Here is a 17,500-nt window from a genome sequence, read left to right as displayed (position 1 = left end):
TTTGCACGATGTTTTTGAATGTTGTTTGTATCTATGAGAGCACTCCCTGAAAAGTAAAGGAGAAGAAGAGATGATCAGAATTAGAGGTTGAGGGGCGTCCGGGTAGCATGGCGGTCTATTCCATTGCCTACCAACACGGGGATCGCCAGTTCAAATCCCCGCGTTACCTCCGGCTTGGTCGTATGTGTCCTGGTTGCTGCACTAGCACCTCCTCTGGTTGGTCGGGGTGCCTGTTCGAGGGGGGGCTGGGGGGAATGGCATGATCCTCCCACGCGCTACGTCCCCCCTGGCGAAACTCCTCATAGCAGGTGAAAAGAAGCAGCTGGCGACTCCACATGTATTGGAGGAGGCATGTGGTAGTCTGCAGCCCCCCCCCCCCCCCAGCTTGGCAGAGGAGGTGGAACAGTGACCGGGACGGCTCGGAAGAGTGGGGTGATTTGCCAGATACAATTGGGGAGAAGGGGGGGGGGGGAATTAGAGGTTGATTGAGAATCAAAAATCAAAACCAGAATCAAAGTCAGAATCAGTATCAGATTCAAAATGTGATGTCAACTAATACTCTACATCCATCCATCTATTATCCAAACCGCTTATCTTGCTGTCAGGGTCGTGGGGATGCTGGGGCCCATCCCAGCAGTCACTGGGATGGGCCATCATAGGGCCGTCTTTCTATTTCTCCAACCATGTTATCAATGACTGGTTAGTAACTTTGACACGAAAACTGTCCTGAATTTGAAATGGCGAGGTGCTCACGTTGAACATATCGGATATTTCTAGTGAGTTGAATATGTTTTAAGAATACCTCAGTCGAATAGGAGGGGGCGTTAGGGGATCTAGGAGATAATAGGTCTCCTCTGTATAGGGCGCAGAAAGCATAACAAACAATAGTATCAGAAACATCTCTGTTGTTGCTGACAACCTTGGGTAATTGGTTCAGAGGTTGTCTTTGCTTTTTTTTTTTTTTTTTATTGAGCACCCACTTTGGGGTCAGTTGTGGGGTCAGCGTTACTCCCCTTGCTTTGGCAGCAAAGATACAACAACTGGCGTTGTTATTTGAGCCGGACTAACTTAGTAATGTTATTCTTGCTTGAGCTGAAATATGGCCAATGTAACGGCAAGTCAAACCGTTACCGTTATCCGGACGCCCCCCTGTGGTTGCTTTTCTGTAGTGTGTGCATCCGTCTTACCATGCTATTCACAAAAGTCCCCGAGTATGCAAATCAGTTGGAAGTGACCTGTTAATTTATGCTAATGTTAATTGCAGGATAATCAAGGCTCAGCATTTTTGGTTTTTACCAATTTTCACAGAAAAATACTCAGGTTTTTTAAAAGGAGCAGATCGGTTTAAACTGATTACACCCGGATTTTAAGTTTCCACGGATCCAAAAGTTGTTCCTGTTCGTGTGAGGTTATGTAACAGTGTCCCCTTGTGGCGAAATTCGGCATGCTGGATGGCTTTGAAAAATAAAAACTGAAAACGCTGAGCCTTGAGGATAATCTAGTGTCATACACAGGATTTGCGTGTGTGTATATGAGCGTATATTCATTTGTGCGTTCATGTATATCTATACTATGTGTATATGGGCAAAGAATGTGATTATTAAAGAAGTGGCATGCATCAGCAACTATCATCGACATTCCCTTGAGCAAGGCATTCAACCTCATGCTGAAGCTGTAGTGGAGCTGCTCAGTGGCAGATAGCAGAGCACTACGACTATACAGGTCAGCTCCCTGGTGTTGTTTTGCATAACTCCATGAGTGTAAAGAGAAGCACGCACACTCAGCAAACACCCTTTGGATGAACTAGGAAGAAAAAAACCCACATACCATCATCGGAGAGATACGCATAGATATGAGTGTATGTGTGTGTGTCTGCGCATGTGTTTGTGTGCGCACGTGAGAGACGGAGAGAGAGTGCATGTGTGTTCCAGTGCATTTCTGAGTGTGTGCCCGATCTGACCCCTCCATGATAATCTAAGGATGGAGGGGTGAATATGTGAGAGGAAGAGGCAGACGTGGAATACGATCACATGCAAACCAAGAGTGAAGTTAAAGTACCTTTGTATAAACTCAATAGTTTTGGTATCAGGGGAGAGCGAGAGAGAGAGAGAGAGAGAGAGAGAGAGAGAGAGAGAGAGAGAGAGAAGAGAGAGAGAGAGAGAGAGAGAGAGAGAGAGAGAGTCAAAGTTTAGTAAAAGTAGTGATATGGCTGATCCTCTCTCCTTTTCTTTGAATTCCATATTTCTCTCTATTTCTCTGCATCCCTCCATCCCTCTGTGAGATTACCGTTCCCATAGAAACGCTGCAGATTGGCTTGGAAGTCAGTGGTTGTGGCTGCCATGGCAACACATTACATATGCTTGTGAGTCACTCCATTGCTGCTGTCAACGCGTATATGATGTTATAGCAGGAACACACACAGGTGTGTGTGTTCCTGCTATAACACACACACACACACACACACACACACACACACACACACACACACACACACACACACACACACACACACATAGACATGCCCGCAAGGGCCCCACATTGTTACGTATAACAATAGTTTAAGATTAAAGAGGGCAAAGCATCCAGTCATTTTGTAAATGGCTTATGATTTATGCGGCAGGTTCTGTGCACTTCGTGTCCATGCCAAGGCTGTACATCATGGCGCTGTTAGCCAGACACACGGCGCTGCATGAGCCTTCATCATATATGACACCTTTCCTCATCAAAAGCATATGGAAAACAACATTATCTTTAGAAAGTAAAATTAAGCAAGTGGTGCTCGTGCAGTTACTGAAGCGCTGCACTGCTAAAGTCAGTCCTTACATTATTAACAAGTACATCATATTAATGTAAATATAGAATTTTAATATAAATGATTAAGAGATGATATAATAACGTAGTAATAATATAGTATATACATTTACGGCCAAGACAATGGTTGGACATTAGCATGGTCAAGTGTTAAAGTAATGTGATCTGTTGACGGTGTTGTCAGTTCATGTCAGAAATGTCAACGTCATTGTTTTGGGGTTCTGTTAAAGTCACAGGAAGAGAGGACGGCACCAGGGTGCCTTGCTCAAATCTGAAAATGTATTAATTCAAACATTTATCATGTGAGCATGATTCCTTTAATGTCAAAAGAAAGTGGCAACACGATGAAAGGGAAGTTCATCAAATGTGTCATTGACCTGCTGCATCAGTACCAGTCTGTCATGTGTAGATGTTTCTAGATGTCTCTCAGTAGGTTATTATCATGTGTAGATGTTTCTAGATGTCTCTCAGTAGGTTAGTATCATGTGTAGATGTTTCTAGATGTCTCTCAGTAGGTTAATATCATGTGTAGATGTGTCTAGATGTCTCTCAGTAGGTTATTATCATGTGTAGATGTTTCTAGATGTCTCTCAGTAGGTTAGTATCATGTGTAGCTGTTTCTAGATGTCTCTCAGTAGGTTAGTATCATGTGTAGATGTTTCTAGATGTCTCTCAGTAGGTTAGTATCATGTGTAGATATTTCTAGATGTCTCTCAGTTGGTTAGTATCATGTGTAGATGTTTCTAGATGTCTCTCAGTAGGTTAGTATCATGTGTAGATATTTCTAGATGTCTCTCAGTTGGTTAGTATCATGAGTAGATGTTTCTAGATGTCTCTCAGTAGGTTAGTATCATGTGTAGATATTTCTAGATGTCTCTCAGTTGGTTAGTATCATGTGTAGATGTGTCTAGATGTCTCTCAGTAGGTTAGTATCATGTGTAGATGTTTCTAGATGTCTCTCAGTAGGTTAGTATCATGTGTAGATGTTTCTAGATGTCTCTCAATAGTATCATGTGTAGATGTTTCTAGATGTCTCTCAGTAGGTTAGTATCATGTGTAGATGTGTCTAGATGTCTCTAAGTAGGTTAGTGTCATGTGTAGATGTTTCTAGATGTCTCTCAGTAGGTTAGTATTGTGTAGATGTTTCTAGATGTCTCTCAATAGTATCATGTGTAGATGTTTCTAGATATGTCTCAGTAGGTTAGTATCACGTGTAGATGTTTCTAGATGTCTCTCAGTAGGTTAGTATCATGTGTAGATGTTGTTAGATGTCTCTCAGTAGGTTAGTATCATGTGTAGATGTGTCTAGATGTCTCTCAATAGTATCATGTGTAGATGTTTCTAGATGTCTCTCAGTAGGTTAGTATCACGTGTAGATGTTTCTAGATGTCTCTCAATAGTATCATGTGTAGATGTTTCTAGATGTCTCTCAGTAGGTTAGTATCATGTGTAGATGTTTCTAGATGTCTCTCAATAGTATCATGTGTAGATGTTTCTAGATGTCTCTCAGTAGGTTAGTATCATGTGTAGATGTTTCTAGATGTCTCTCAGTAGGTAAGTATCATGTGTAGATGTTTCTAGATGTCTCTCAATAGTATCATGTGTAGATGTTTCTAGATGTCTCTCAGTAGGTTAGTATCATGTGTAGATGTGTCTAGATGTCTCTAAGTAGGTTAGTGTCATGTGTAGATGTTTCTAGATGTCTCTCAGTAGGTTAGTATCATGTGTAGATGTTTCTAGATGTCTCTCAGTAGGTTAGTATCATGTGTAGATGTTTCTAGATGTCTCTCAGTAGGTTAGTATCATGTGTAGATGTTTCTAGATGTCTCTCAGTAGGTTAGTGTCATGTGTAGATGTTTCTAGATGTCTCTCAGTAGGTTAGTATTGTGTAGATGTTTCTAGATGTCTCTCAATAGTATCATGTGTAGATGTTTCCAGATGTCTCTCAGTAGGTTAGTATCATATGTAGATGTGTCTAGATGTCTCTCAGTAGGTTAGTATCATGTGTAGATGTTTCTAGATGTCTCTCAGTAGGTTAGTATCATGTAGGTGTGTCTAGATGTCTCTCAGTAGGTTATTATCATGTGTAGATGTTTCTAGATGTCTCTCAGTAGGTTAGTATCATGTGTAGATGTTTCTAGATGTCTCTCAGTAGGTTAGTATCATGTGTAGATGTATCTAGATGTCTCAGTAGGTTAGTATCATGTGTAGATGTTTCTAGATGTCTCTCAGTAGGTTAGTATCATGTGTAGATGTCTCAGTAGGTTAGTATCATGTGTAGCTGTTTCTAGATGTCTCTCAGTAGGTTAGTATCATGTGTAGATGTTTCTAGATGTCTCTCAGTAGTTTAGTATCATGTGTAGATGTTTCTAGATGTCTCTCAGTTGGTTAGTATCATGTGTAGATGTTTCTAGATGTCTCTCAGTTGGTTAGTATCATGCGTAGAGGTTTTTAGATGTCTCTCAGTAGGTTAGTATCATGTGTAGATGTGTCTAGATGTCTCTCAGTAGGTTAGTATCATGTGTAGATGTGTCTAGATGTCTCTCAGTAGGTTAGTATCACGTGTAGATGATTCTAGATGTCTCTCAATAGTATCATGTGTAGATGTTTCTAGATGTCTCTCAGTAGGTTAGTATCATGTGTAGATGTGTCTAGATGTCTCTAAGTAGGTTAGTGTCATGTGTAGATGTTTCTAGATGTCTCTCAGTAGGTTAGTATCATGTGTAGATGTTTCTAGATGTCTCTCAGTAGGTTAGTATCATGTGTAGATGTTTCTAGATGTCTCTCAGTAGGTTAGTATCATGTGTAGATGTTTCTAGATGTCTCTCAGTAGGTTAGTGTCATGTGTAGATGTTTCTAGATGTCTCTCAGTAGGTTAGTATTGTGTAGATGTTTCTAGATGTCTCTCAATAGTATCATGTGTAGATGTTTCCAGATGTCTCTCAGTAGGTTAGTATCATATGTAGATGTGTCTAGATGTCTCTCAGTAGGTTAGTATCATGTGTAGATGTTTCTAGATGTCTCTCAGTAGGTTAGTATCATGTAGGTGTGTCTAGATGTCTCTCAGTAGGTTATTATCATGTGTAGATGTTTCTAGATGTCTCTCAGTAGGTTAGTATCATGTGTAGATGTTTCTAGATGTCTCTCAGTAGGTTAGTATCATGTGTAGATGTATCTAGATGTCTCAGTAGGTTAGTATCATGTGTAGATGTTTCTAGATGTCTCTCAGTAGGTTAGTATCATGTGTAGATGTCTCAGTAGGTTAGTATCATGTGTAGCTGTTTCTAGATGTCTCTCAGTAGGTTAGTATCATGTGTAGATGTTTCTAGATGTCTCTCAGTAGGTTAGTATCATGTGTAGATGTTTCTAGATGTCTCTCAGTTGGTTAGTATCATGCGTAGATGTTTCTAGATGTCTCTCAGTTGGTTAGTATCATGCGTAGATGTTTTTAGATGTCTCTCAGTAGGGTTAGTATCATGTGTAGATGTGTCTAGATGTCTCTCAGTAGGTTAGTGTCATGTGTAGATGTTTTTAGATGTCTCTCAGTAGGTTAGTATCACGTGTAGATGTTTCTAGATGTCTCTGAGTAGGTTAGTATTATCTGCAGGTCTCTCCTCTAGATGACCATAAAACCTTTCTATCAATAATACAGCTTGATACACAGAAATAGTCTATAACAAATACATTGAAAGGAGCAAAGAATAGTGCTGTGTGTGTGTGTGTGTGTGTGTGTGTGTGTGTGTGTGTGTGTGTGTGTGTGTGTGTGTGTGTGTGTGTGTGTGTGTGTGTGTGTGTGTGTGTGTGTGTGTTTGTGAAGAGAGAGAGAGAGAGAGAGAGAGAGAGAGAGAGAGAGAGAGAGAGAGAGAGAGAGAGAGAGAGAGAGAGAGAGAGAGTTGGCTTCATGCTAGTGTTGTAAATTTTGGGGATAATGACCACATTTAAGGTGTGTGTGTGTGTGTGTGTGTGTTGGGATGGGTCATATGAAGAAGACACACACACACACACACACACACACACATTTTTCATTTATTTATTCATTTACGTATGTATTGTGTGCATGCTTTTGAGGCAGTGTTTCCATGGAAACAGTAACCCAGAAAGCAAGAGAGAAGAGATGGAGAGACAGAGAGAAAGAGAGCAAGAGGTAGAAAGTGAAGGGAGAGAGAGAGAGAGATGGAACGGGAGAAAGAAGGAAACTGAGCTTTGAAAACGTCAAGATATTCTGCATTTCTGTGTGTGTGTGTGTGTGTGTGTGTTTGTGTGTGCACGCGCACACACGTGTGTATGTGTGAGGAAGGTGAAAGTGTGTGTGTGTGTGTGTGTGTGTGTGTGTGTGTGTGTGTGTGTGTGTGTGTGTTCAGAGTGTCTACGGGGGGAAGCGTTAGTGTGGGATGAGATTGAAGTGATTTGAGTTCATCTGACAAACATTCCTGTTCTCACATATGCACACTTAAAGACTCCCACGTTGTACATTCACCATCATCCCTGAGAGAAGGAGTGTCTTGTGTGTGTGTGTGTGTGTGTGTGTGTGTGTGTGTGTGTGTGTGTGTGTTGTGTGTGTGTGTGTGTGTGTGTGTGTGTGTGTGTGTTTAGCGCAGATGAATTGAAGTGATCTCACATGACAGAGACACTCCAGCCGTCTCTCTCTCTCTCCCTCCCTCACTCTCTCTCGGTGAGACTCTTCCTCTCCATCCTCCTCATCCTCCCACCTCTCTCTCTTGTGCACACACACACACACACACACTCATGCGTGTGTTTGATGATCTGACAATCTGTACGTTGGGTGCCTCACATTACATTCGTCTGTCACCTGAACATTTGAAAGGGCGCTGCGGTGTCATGACTTGACAGCAGACATAGCGGTGCTATTTTCTCTGCCCCCCCCCCCATATACACACACACACACAGCACCAGCCTTGCTGTATATGGCGCTCTACAAACATCATGTGGGGAATAGCAGTTATCAGCTAACTCTCCCATCTATAAAGCAAAGAAGAGAGGTGTGGATTTGTTTTCACTGCACGTTTTGCAAAGACACACACACCTAGATGTGTTGTGTATGTGTGTGTGTGTGTGTGTGTGTGTGTGTGTGTGTGTGTGTGTGTGTGTGACTGTGGCCTGTCCAGATGCAAGGGTCAGCCAGATATGGCACACACAATGGGACCAAGCGAGGGTGTCGGGAGATATTTTAAGTGAGGTGGACCGGTTCATCGCTGCGGGAATTGAACTTTCGGCATTCCGATTATGGGATGATTTGGAGAGACGGTGACCCAGACTTGGCGGTAATTCCCGTTAAACAGAAGGACGTTCCTTCATCATCACAACCGTCTGTGGAGACCGCTTTGCGCGCACAGTTCTCATTTCTCATCGCTAGCCAGCGTGACCAGTCATTATTGTGATTATGATACACATTATATAGTTATGATATACATTATATAGTTATAATTATATATAGTTATGATACACATTATATAGTAATGATATACATTATATGGTTATAATTGTATATAGGTATGATATACATTATATAGTTATGATATAGTTATATACATTATATAGTTATGATATAATTATATACATTATATAGTTATGATATAATTATATATAGTTATATACATTAGTTATTGTTATGATATAATTATATAGTTATGATATAATTATATATAGTTATGATATACATTATATATAGTTATGGGAAACTGTGTTTGTGTTATATTTGGTCTATCTGGTCATATTTCCCTTTTGCAGCTTTTATGGGTCTGCTGAACGTTAATTGCTTTGTCTGAATAGATAAGATTAACAAAAAGATACCGAACAAGATGGTAAATCTTTAATGATTCCCTCCGGGAAACTGGGTCGTTGCAGGAAACAATAGGACTTAATTAGGAAATGAACAAAACAGAAGAAACACGGAATGTGAGTGTCACAGCGACTGACAGCCACTTGCACATTTCCACATTGTATTTCATATGTGATAAAACTGCATATGCCGTACTGACTAGTTCTCTTTCTCTTTGCTCCTCTCCCCTTCTCTCTCTCTCTCTCTCCCTCTCTCGCTCTCTCTCTCTCGCTCTCTCTATCTGTCTCTCTGTCTGTCTCTCTGTCTGTCTGTCTCTCTCTCTCACTTGCTCTCTCTATCTGTCTCTCTGTCTGTCTGTCTCTCTCTCTCACTTGCTCTCTCTATCTCTGTCTCTCTGTGTCTCTGTCTTTCTCTCTGTCTCTCTGTCTCTCTCTCTTGCGCTCTCTCTCTCTCTCTCTCTCTCTCTGTCTGTCTCTGTCTCTCTCTGTGTCTCTCTCGCTCTCTCTCTCTGTCCTGGTACCACTGTTCATGTTGTTGGAGAGTTTATTCAGTAAGGTAGGGGAGGTTTTCTCCAAGCACATGTTCATTCTGGGGTTTAAGTATAAACAAACTGTAAAGGAAAAATGTCAGCTAATGAATTTTATCCTGGGACAAGCAAAAATGGCCACGTATGTAAGCAGAAAGAGGAAGATGGACAACTCGGTAGACACTGATGTGAAGCTGTTGTTTAATAGGATCGTAAAGGCCAGGATGATGATCGACTTCAATTATTACAGAGAAATGAAAGATATCCAGCAATCCAGTGTTATCTGGGCTCATGGGGATGTGTTGTGCTCAGTAAACGACAACCAACTTGTTTTTTTCTGGAGAATTGATGTGATTTACTTTTATTTTTTAAATATTTATTTATTTGCTTGTGGTTTGAATATGATTGTATTTTTTTTAAATAAAAGTTACCTTTTAAAAGTAAAAAAAATCTCTGTCTCTCTCTGCCTCTCTCTGTCTCTCTGTCTCTGCCTCTCTGTCTCTGTCTCTCACTCATTCCAGGTACCTGATGAATGTGACGTTTGAGGGGCGTAATCTGTCGTTTAGTGAGGATGGATACCAGATGCACCCCAAGCTGGTCATCATTCTGCTCAATAAGGAGAGACAGTGGGACAGGGTGAGAGCCATAAGACAGACGGAGACAGACCCTTGCCGCGACGAGTCTATTTCCATTTATGTATTTTGCCTCAAAGTGTCGTCTGTCTGTTTATGTTGACGTCTGCATCCTCGCCCGCTTGTGGAGACATCAGTATGCACAGAGACCGCTCTATGGGAAAAAGGAAATGAAGAAAAAACGAGCATACATGCAGCATAATAAGGATGCAGACACTCATCCAGCCCCCACTGATTCCCATATAAAGTGTGGACGATTGTTGATGAACCAAATTTAAAGCTGAACTATGGAGTTTTCTGACTAAACAAATACGGGTTTGTTTACATTCATAATTTCACTTCTGCAAAAGTAAAATATTACTTGTTAGGCCCCACTGACTATGTTGACAAACTGATTGCCTACAAAGACGTTTAGAAAATCCATCCATTATCCAAGCCGCTTATATCCTAATTAGGGTTGCAGGGATGCTGGAGCCTATCCCAGCAGTCATTGGGCAGAAGGCGGGGAGACATCCTGGACAGGCTGCCAGTCCATCACAGGGCCAACACACTCACACCTAGGGACAATTCAGTATGGCCGATTCCCCTGACCTACGTGTCTTTGGACTGTGGGAGGAAATCGGAGCACCCGGAGGAAATCCACGCAGACACAGGGAGAACATGCAAACTCCACACAGAGGACAACCCCCCCCCCCCCCAAGGTTGGACAACCCTGAGGTTCGAACCCAGGACCTTCTTGCTGTGAGGCAACAGCGCTTAAGACGGGGCCACTGTGCTGCCCTGTTTAGAAAGTCTGTGTCTCCCTGCCTGCCACCCAATGACTGCTGGGATGGGCTCCAGCATCCCCGCGACCCTGAGAGCAGGATAAGCGGTTCGGATAGTGGATGGATGGGTGGAAGTCCCCGAAGTTTGCATCTGGGTTTCAGCACAATTTCTTTGAGAGGAAGCTCCCACCTCTTTATTTGATTGACGGCCGAAGTTACAGCCATGGCTGACATGCTTATGCTTCGTCTTAGGAAGGTCAGGAACATTTCTCCCCATTGCCCATAATGTTAAAAGGCCGACTTTCTGTCACCTTCAGTTCTGTCCGTGATTACTTATTTTGCATTTCAGCATAACACATTACTTAAAACAAGGATTTGATCGAGAGTCACAAAATGCTTACAGCCCGGAAATTACTGTTTGCCTTGGTTAGCCAGTTAGCATCTCCCTCTGTGCACCTCGGTGCTCATGGCGTATGTCCTTGTGCGCGTGCTTGAAAAATCATGTGATGGTTGTGTTCCCCCCCCCCCTTTTTTTTTTCTCCCCAATTGTACCTGGCCAATCACCCCGCTCTCTGAACCGTCGCGGTCGCTGCTCCACCCTTTCTGCCGAACCGGGGAGGGCTGCAGACTACCACGTGCCTCCTCCGATACATGTGAAGTCACCAGCCGCTTCTTTTCACCTGACAGTGAGGGGTTTCTCCAGGGGAATGTAGTGTGTGGGAAGATCACGCTATTCCCTCCCAGTCCCCCCCCCAAAACAGGTGCCCCAACCGACCAGAGGAGGTGCTAGTGCAGCGACTAGGACACATATCCACATCCAGCTTCCCACCCGCAGACACGACCTATCATGTCTGTAGGGACGCCCAACCAAGCCGGAGGTAACACGGGGCTTTGAACCGGCGTTCCCCATGTTGGTAGGCAACAGAATACACCGCTATGCTACCCGGATGCCCGATGTTTGTGTTTTTGTTATGGTACGGGGACCCACATTGCTTGGAAGTACTACCAGTGTCCCAAAACTCAGCAATTCACCTTTAATTAAACATCCATTTTGTGCCTCTAACATCCGGTCGTGATGGCAACTTAATTCTCACATCTGGCTGAGTCTAGGTCTAGCACCAGCAGAGAATAACACAGCCTGGTCATGCTGACGGCTGCATAGAAGCTGTCCCTCGTACTTGCATGTGCTTATGCATACCTCCTTTATTTACCTGTTTCTGTCTGTTTCTTACCGGTTGTCTTTCTTGCCCATCTTTTCATCTATTTTTTTTATTTCTTATTTCTATACAAAAATCTGTTCTTCTTTAGGTAAATACTGGAATCATATTAAGTATTGAAGCAAGGAACACTTTTTACTCGCACCCGTGTACTGAATGCCCCCAGTACAGGCCCGTGGTTGTACGGGGTGATGAGTGTGAAGCAGGGTGTTGCTGAAAACAGTCAGCGTTACCTGGATGCAGGACAAGTCTTTTTTCCCTCTTTCTTAAACAGAGGAAGATGGGAGATATGAAGGCAGACAGGGTTCATTATGACAAAAGATCACGAGTTAGAGCGAAACCTGAAACTTAACAGATACTTACTATGTGCCAAGTAACCAGGATGCCCATCTGGTGTATCCCACCATTTGACTTCCTTCACTCTCTCTCCCCTTCATTCCACTTGTTATTATTTCCCTCTCTCCTCTGGCTCTCTAATCTATATTCTGTCCTCTGATCAGAGAACAAGGTGACTTGCTCTCCGTCTGTCTCTCTCTCTCACCATATCTACCCCCCCCCCCGCCCGCCCGCCTTCTTCTTCTGCTTCTCCTACTCCTGCCACACTCATGTTTAATTCTTAGCTTGACTTCCAGCTGGACCATTTCTTGAGTCCTAATGAGTACCAGCCCGACTACCCATCCTTCCCTCTCTCTCTCTCTCTCTCTCTCTCTCTCTCTCTCTCTCTCTCTCTCTCTCTCTCTCTCTCTCTCTCTCTCTCTCTCTCTCTCTCTCTCTCGCTTGCTCACTCGCTCCTTTTCCTCACAGCCTTTGAAGTGTTGTGAAGGCTCTGCAATGTCCAGTCCCGTTTAGTCTCCTCCAGACTGATTTTAACTCTTTCAGCTTTATCCCTTCCCTCCCCTGTCTGTAACCCCCCCCCCTTTTCTCCACCCCTATCTCTCGCTATCACCTCCCTTTCTCTGTCTGGGTGGAAGATGGTTGTTGCCTGCTCTGGGGAAGCTCAGTCTTAGATTGTCCACTAGGCAGACAGCTTTGCCTAGTTTGAGTTCCTTGGCGTGCTGTATATGTGTGTGTGTGTGTGTGTGTGTGTGTGTGTGTGTGTGTGTATGTGCAGGCACGTGGGAAGATGTTTTAAGTAGGGGGGCTGCCAACTAAAATCGCGACTCCCGTGCTCCCCATACACCGCACAACTCCGAGAGGGCTCTTCTATTCACACCTGCCAGAACGGACCAGAACTGACAACAACATATCGAGTCCCCCCCATCCCCATGTCCCAAGTGGCAACATCAGTCCCAGTCACGGTCCTACAGTCAGTTAGTCAGTAAACGGTCTCCTACTTAGTCTGAGTCGAGCCCCCAAAACAACACAAGAATATCCACAGCATGAACACCACATCATTAAAACACCATTTTAAATCTAACATTAACAGCCCCATCAGCCATTGCGCTCCCCCCAGCGCAGAACCGCCGACAGTCGGAGCGACCGCCTCTCCTGGTCGCTACAGTATGACATCATTGTGTTGTTTGTAAGGTGCGTGTGTAGCAGATTTGAAATGGAGTGTTTACTCACTTTATTATTAAGAATGTACATTCCACGCAGCCCCGCCCACTGTATAAAATGAAGGTATGTTTTTTTTTTTTTTTTTTGCGCGTTAGGAAAAGTTAGGCATACTGTTGGGTCTAAGATGTTACACAGCCACCTGTCACTAATGGGGGGGGCTGCAGCCATCACTAGGGGGCGCTGCACACACCCCCCCCTCCCACACGCTAATGTGTGTGTGTACAGAGTCAGGAGAGTGCGCCCTGACTGTATGTGCTGCAGCTCTCCGTGCAGCCCTATCTCCCATCATAGCCGGTTCAATTTGGCTAATAATCTACATCCATTTGGACCCACATCACTCCCTCGATAAAGTGGCCCACTGGGCCCCGTCTGGAGGCGAGGGCAGAGACAAAGACTTCAGGTGTGATTTGTGGCGGTCAGCATCTGGGGGGAAAATTGACTAAATGATGATGTTAATTCAACGCCGAGCCGCAGGTCCTCGAGAGCCCTCCAGGAATAGAGCCGCACACTCCTCTGTGGGAGAGCCAGCGTTTTACATGCAGATTAACCATCTCTCTCGCTCTCTCTCTCTCTTTCGTTCTGTCTCTCTCTCGATCATTATCATCCTCTCTCTGACGAACAGAGGCTTACGTGATTTGTTCACTCACTGTTTACGTGTATTAAATGCTTTCTCGTCTGACTCGCTCCCTATCATCCTCCTCCACTTCTCCCCCAGTCTTCATTCTTCTGTTTCACTTCTCATTCTTTCCTTTCCCTCAGTTTTTTTTTTATTTGCTCCGTCTCTTTTTTGTTGGGCTCTCTCAGCTCACTCTATCTCTCCACGCCTTTCTCTCCCCATCTCCCCTCATCAACTCTATCCCTCTCTCTCTCTCTCTCTCTCTCTCTCTCTCTCTCTCTCTCTCTGTCGTTTCCCTCCTTCCGTCATCTGAATTCTGTTCTGCTCTTTCCTCTGTTTCAGTCTCGTCCTTCAGGTTAACCTTGCTCTCATTCTCTGCTCTGGGTCCCAGTCCTCCTCTCCTCTCCTCTCTTCTTTTCACTTTTCTCCTATTTTTCTCTCCTCTCCTCACTTCTTTTCACTTTTCTCCTCTTTTTCTCTCCTCTCATCTCTTCTCTTCTTCTTTTATCCTTTTTTCCACTCCTCTCCTTTCCCATCTTCTCCTGTCCTCTCTAATCATCTCTTAAGTCCTTTTGGTCTATTTCTTTTGCTATTTTTCATCCCATATGTCCTTGTACTCACTTCCTTCCCCCCGTCCACTTCTCTTTCATACACGTGTCATAAAACATCTTGTTAATGTCCCTTGTTAATTTACCCAGCGTGTTATGAGGTTATAAATCCCCAGTGAAAGTAAAATGGCTTTTCAATAGTAACATAGATCACTTACAGGTCTGCACTGGCTCGTGCTGTTGTGTTGTGTTGTGTTGTGTTGTGTTGTGTTGTGTTGTGTTGTGTTGTGTCTATAGCTAACCATATGCAACAACTATAGTCGTTTTCTTTTCTGGAGTCTCTCACGTCATGCTGTCCACATCCCACTTCGAAGCAAATGCTATCTCAGTGCTTCATTTTTTTGTGTGTGACATTTACAGTGAGGTGTTTAGTTGACACCCTCCGTTTATCCAGAGCTGCTTCCAGTGAACACAGCCAGGAGAAATCTGGAACCTGATGGCTGCAGATAGTGCCGCCCAAAGGAAACAGTGAAAATACACTCATGGGAAAGGATATTACCGCATGTGCAATGCACACACATGCATACACTTGTGTGTGTGTGTGTGTGTAGGTGTGTGTAGGCTGTCAAAGTTAACATGTTAATGTAAACAGTTATTAATGTTGATTCATGTGTTAAAAAAAATTGCAAATGAACGCGTTTAACTTTTTGACCCCATCTGCCATAATTCCATTGCTAATGCTTGGTTTGCGTAACTGCACACCGAGCTTAATCAACTCCTAGTTTGTTGCTTTCAAAACAGATTAAAATACTTTCATCATATGGGGGGGGCGTCCGGGTGGTGTGGCAGTCTATTCCGTTGCCTACCAACACGGGGATCGGCGGTTCGAATCCCTGTCGGCTTGGTCGAGCGTCCCTACAGACACGATTGGCCATGTCTGGTGGGGGGGAACCAGATGTGGGTATGTGTCCTGGTCGCTGCACTAGCGCCTCCTCTGGTCTGTCGGGGTGCCTGTTTGGGGGGGTTCTGGGGGGAGTAGCGTGATCCTCCCACGCGCTACGTCCTACTGGCGAAACTCCTCACTGTCAGGTGAAAAGAAGCGACTGGCGACTCCGCATGCATCAGAGGACGCATGTGGTAGTCTGCAGCCCTCCCCGGATTGGCAGAGGTGGTGGAGCAGCGACCGGAATGGCTCGGAAGATTGGGGTAATTGGCCCCAATCGGAGAGAAAAATGGGGGGGGGGGAAAGAAAGAAAAGAAAAAAGATATGGTTGATGAAATGCCAACTGGTCTTCCAAATTGAGTATTTACATTCAAAAAATGTAAATACTCAATTTGGAACTACTGCTAGAAAGAAAGTGATCAATGTTCATGATCATGTATGAACCATCATTAATGCTGCAGTAGTAACATTGAACAGTCCGGTGCAAATCTTTCCGCATCTCTCTCTGCTGCCTCATATCATTCTGCTATGCCCCTCCCACCAAATAACCTCCGCTTCGCTCTTCAGCCTCTTACACCTGTATCATAGTTGATAATCTATCCATGTAAAAAAAAAAATTTTTTTTCAGCGAATCTGTTAGTTACACTAATATTGTTCATGTGAAGCAGCCGTTTTGAGCCGGTCATGTTGATTTTTTTAGGGTTAGTGTTAGAACCACAAGCCACCGGCGGGGCAGAGCAGGGAAACTGAAGATAGCCTTCATGGGCTTCTTCTGAATTTGCCACCATATCTTTCAGGAGGTTAGCTAGGCTAGCTAGCGCCATAGCAACGAAATACGCCTGGCGAGATTTTACGCCACTTCCGTCCGTGGTTGTACCCCATCTAGCCACAACCGCAGAGCAGACATGACTTGATTATGTACATGCACATCTGTGTTTCCAGAACAGCCAATAGGAACGTCCTCTCTCTGACGTGACCCGTGATTGGCTAAAATCTTCCATTCCGGGCTAGATGTTTTTTAAAGCCTAAATGCATAGCCAAGAGGAGGTGCGGAAGTCCAGTTTTCTCTCAGACCACTACAAAATGCTGAAAGGTTATTATGGAATTTTTGCCCAGTGGCACCATAAAGAAAATCTGCCTACCCCAGCTTTAATTGGCACACAACAAGTCTTAAATGTTATTTACTGGCCAAGCATATATTTGATGTTTGCAACAGCTCTGGAAGTGGGACAGAAACTGTAACATGCCAGACCACATCCTGTTTGAAAGTCTTCAAAGTTGACCACAGCAACTTCGATGTAGATCGCTATGTATTTTGTAATATGTTCCAGTCCTCCACCCCTCTAAAAAACTGTACTGAACCAGATTAGAGGCAAATTTCAAATCGTTGGTAGTAAACCTCAGTACCCTTTGATCGTGTGATTAATCCAGTGATTAATTCGAATAATGCATAATTAAGCCTATGATTAATTAGATTTAAAGAATTACTCGTTTGACAGCACTAATATCTGTATTGTGTCTTGTTTGAAATGATCTGAATCTCTTGCGTGTTTGGCTCCCACAGGTCGGTAAATGGGAAAACGGCTCTCTGTCCATGAAGTACCACGTGTGGCCTCGTCAGGAGCTGTATGGCGGGGCAGCGACAAGGGAAGATGACCACCTGTCCATTGTGACTTTGGAGGAGGCTCCATTTGTCATTGTGGAGGACGTTGACCCTCTGAGCGGCACCTGTATGAGGAACACGGTGCCCTGCCGGAAACAGCTCAAATCAACGTGAGAGACAAGCCTCGGCTATACCAAATCAAACTTAAGTCAGCCAGTCATTGTTTAAGAATCTGGACAATAGGGCGTCTGGGTGGTGTAGTGGTCTATTCCATTGCCAACCAACACGGGGATCACTGGCTCGACTCCCCCGTGTTACCTCCGGCTTGGTCGGGCATCCCTACAGGCACAATTGGCTGTGTCTGCAGGTGTGAAGCCAGATGTGTGTATGTGTCCTGGTTGCTGCACTAGCGCCTCCTCTGGTCGGTCGGGACGCCTGTTTGGGGGGAGGGGGAACGGGGGAACTGGGGGGAATAGCGTGATC

The 17,500-nt window shown here is 44.1% G+C and overlaps 1 protein-coding gene across 1 annotated transcript in view; it reads left to right on the top strand.

The window, feature by feature from the left end:
- Positions 1–17,500, top strand: part of grin2ba (glutamate receptor, ionotropic, N-methyl D-aspartate 2B, genome duplicate a) — a 122,679-nt gene that overhangs the window by 73,221 nt on the left and 31,958 nt on the right. The window contains exons 6-7 of the mRNA XM_056287867.1: positions 9,659–9,773; positions 16,979–17,187. Coding sequence (XP_056143842.1) covers positions 9,659–9,773; positions 16,979–17,187 — 324 coding nt within the window. The remainder of the gene's footprint in view (positions 1–9,658; positions 9,774–16,978; positions 17,188–17,500) is intronic.

Source organism: Lampris incognitus, chromosome 10 (assembly GCF_029633865.1).
Source record: "Lampris incognitus isolate fLamInc1 chromosome 10, fLamInc1.hap2, whole genome shotgun sequence".
NCBI lineage: Eukaryota > Metazoa > Chordata > Actinopteri > Lampriformes > Lampridae > Lampris > Lampris incognitus.
The sequence above is the reverse complement of the archived record's forward strand: the minus strand, read 5'-3'. Positions and strand labels throughout refer to the sequence as shown.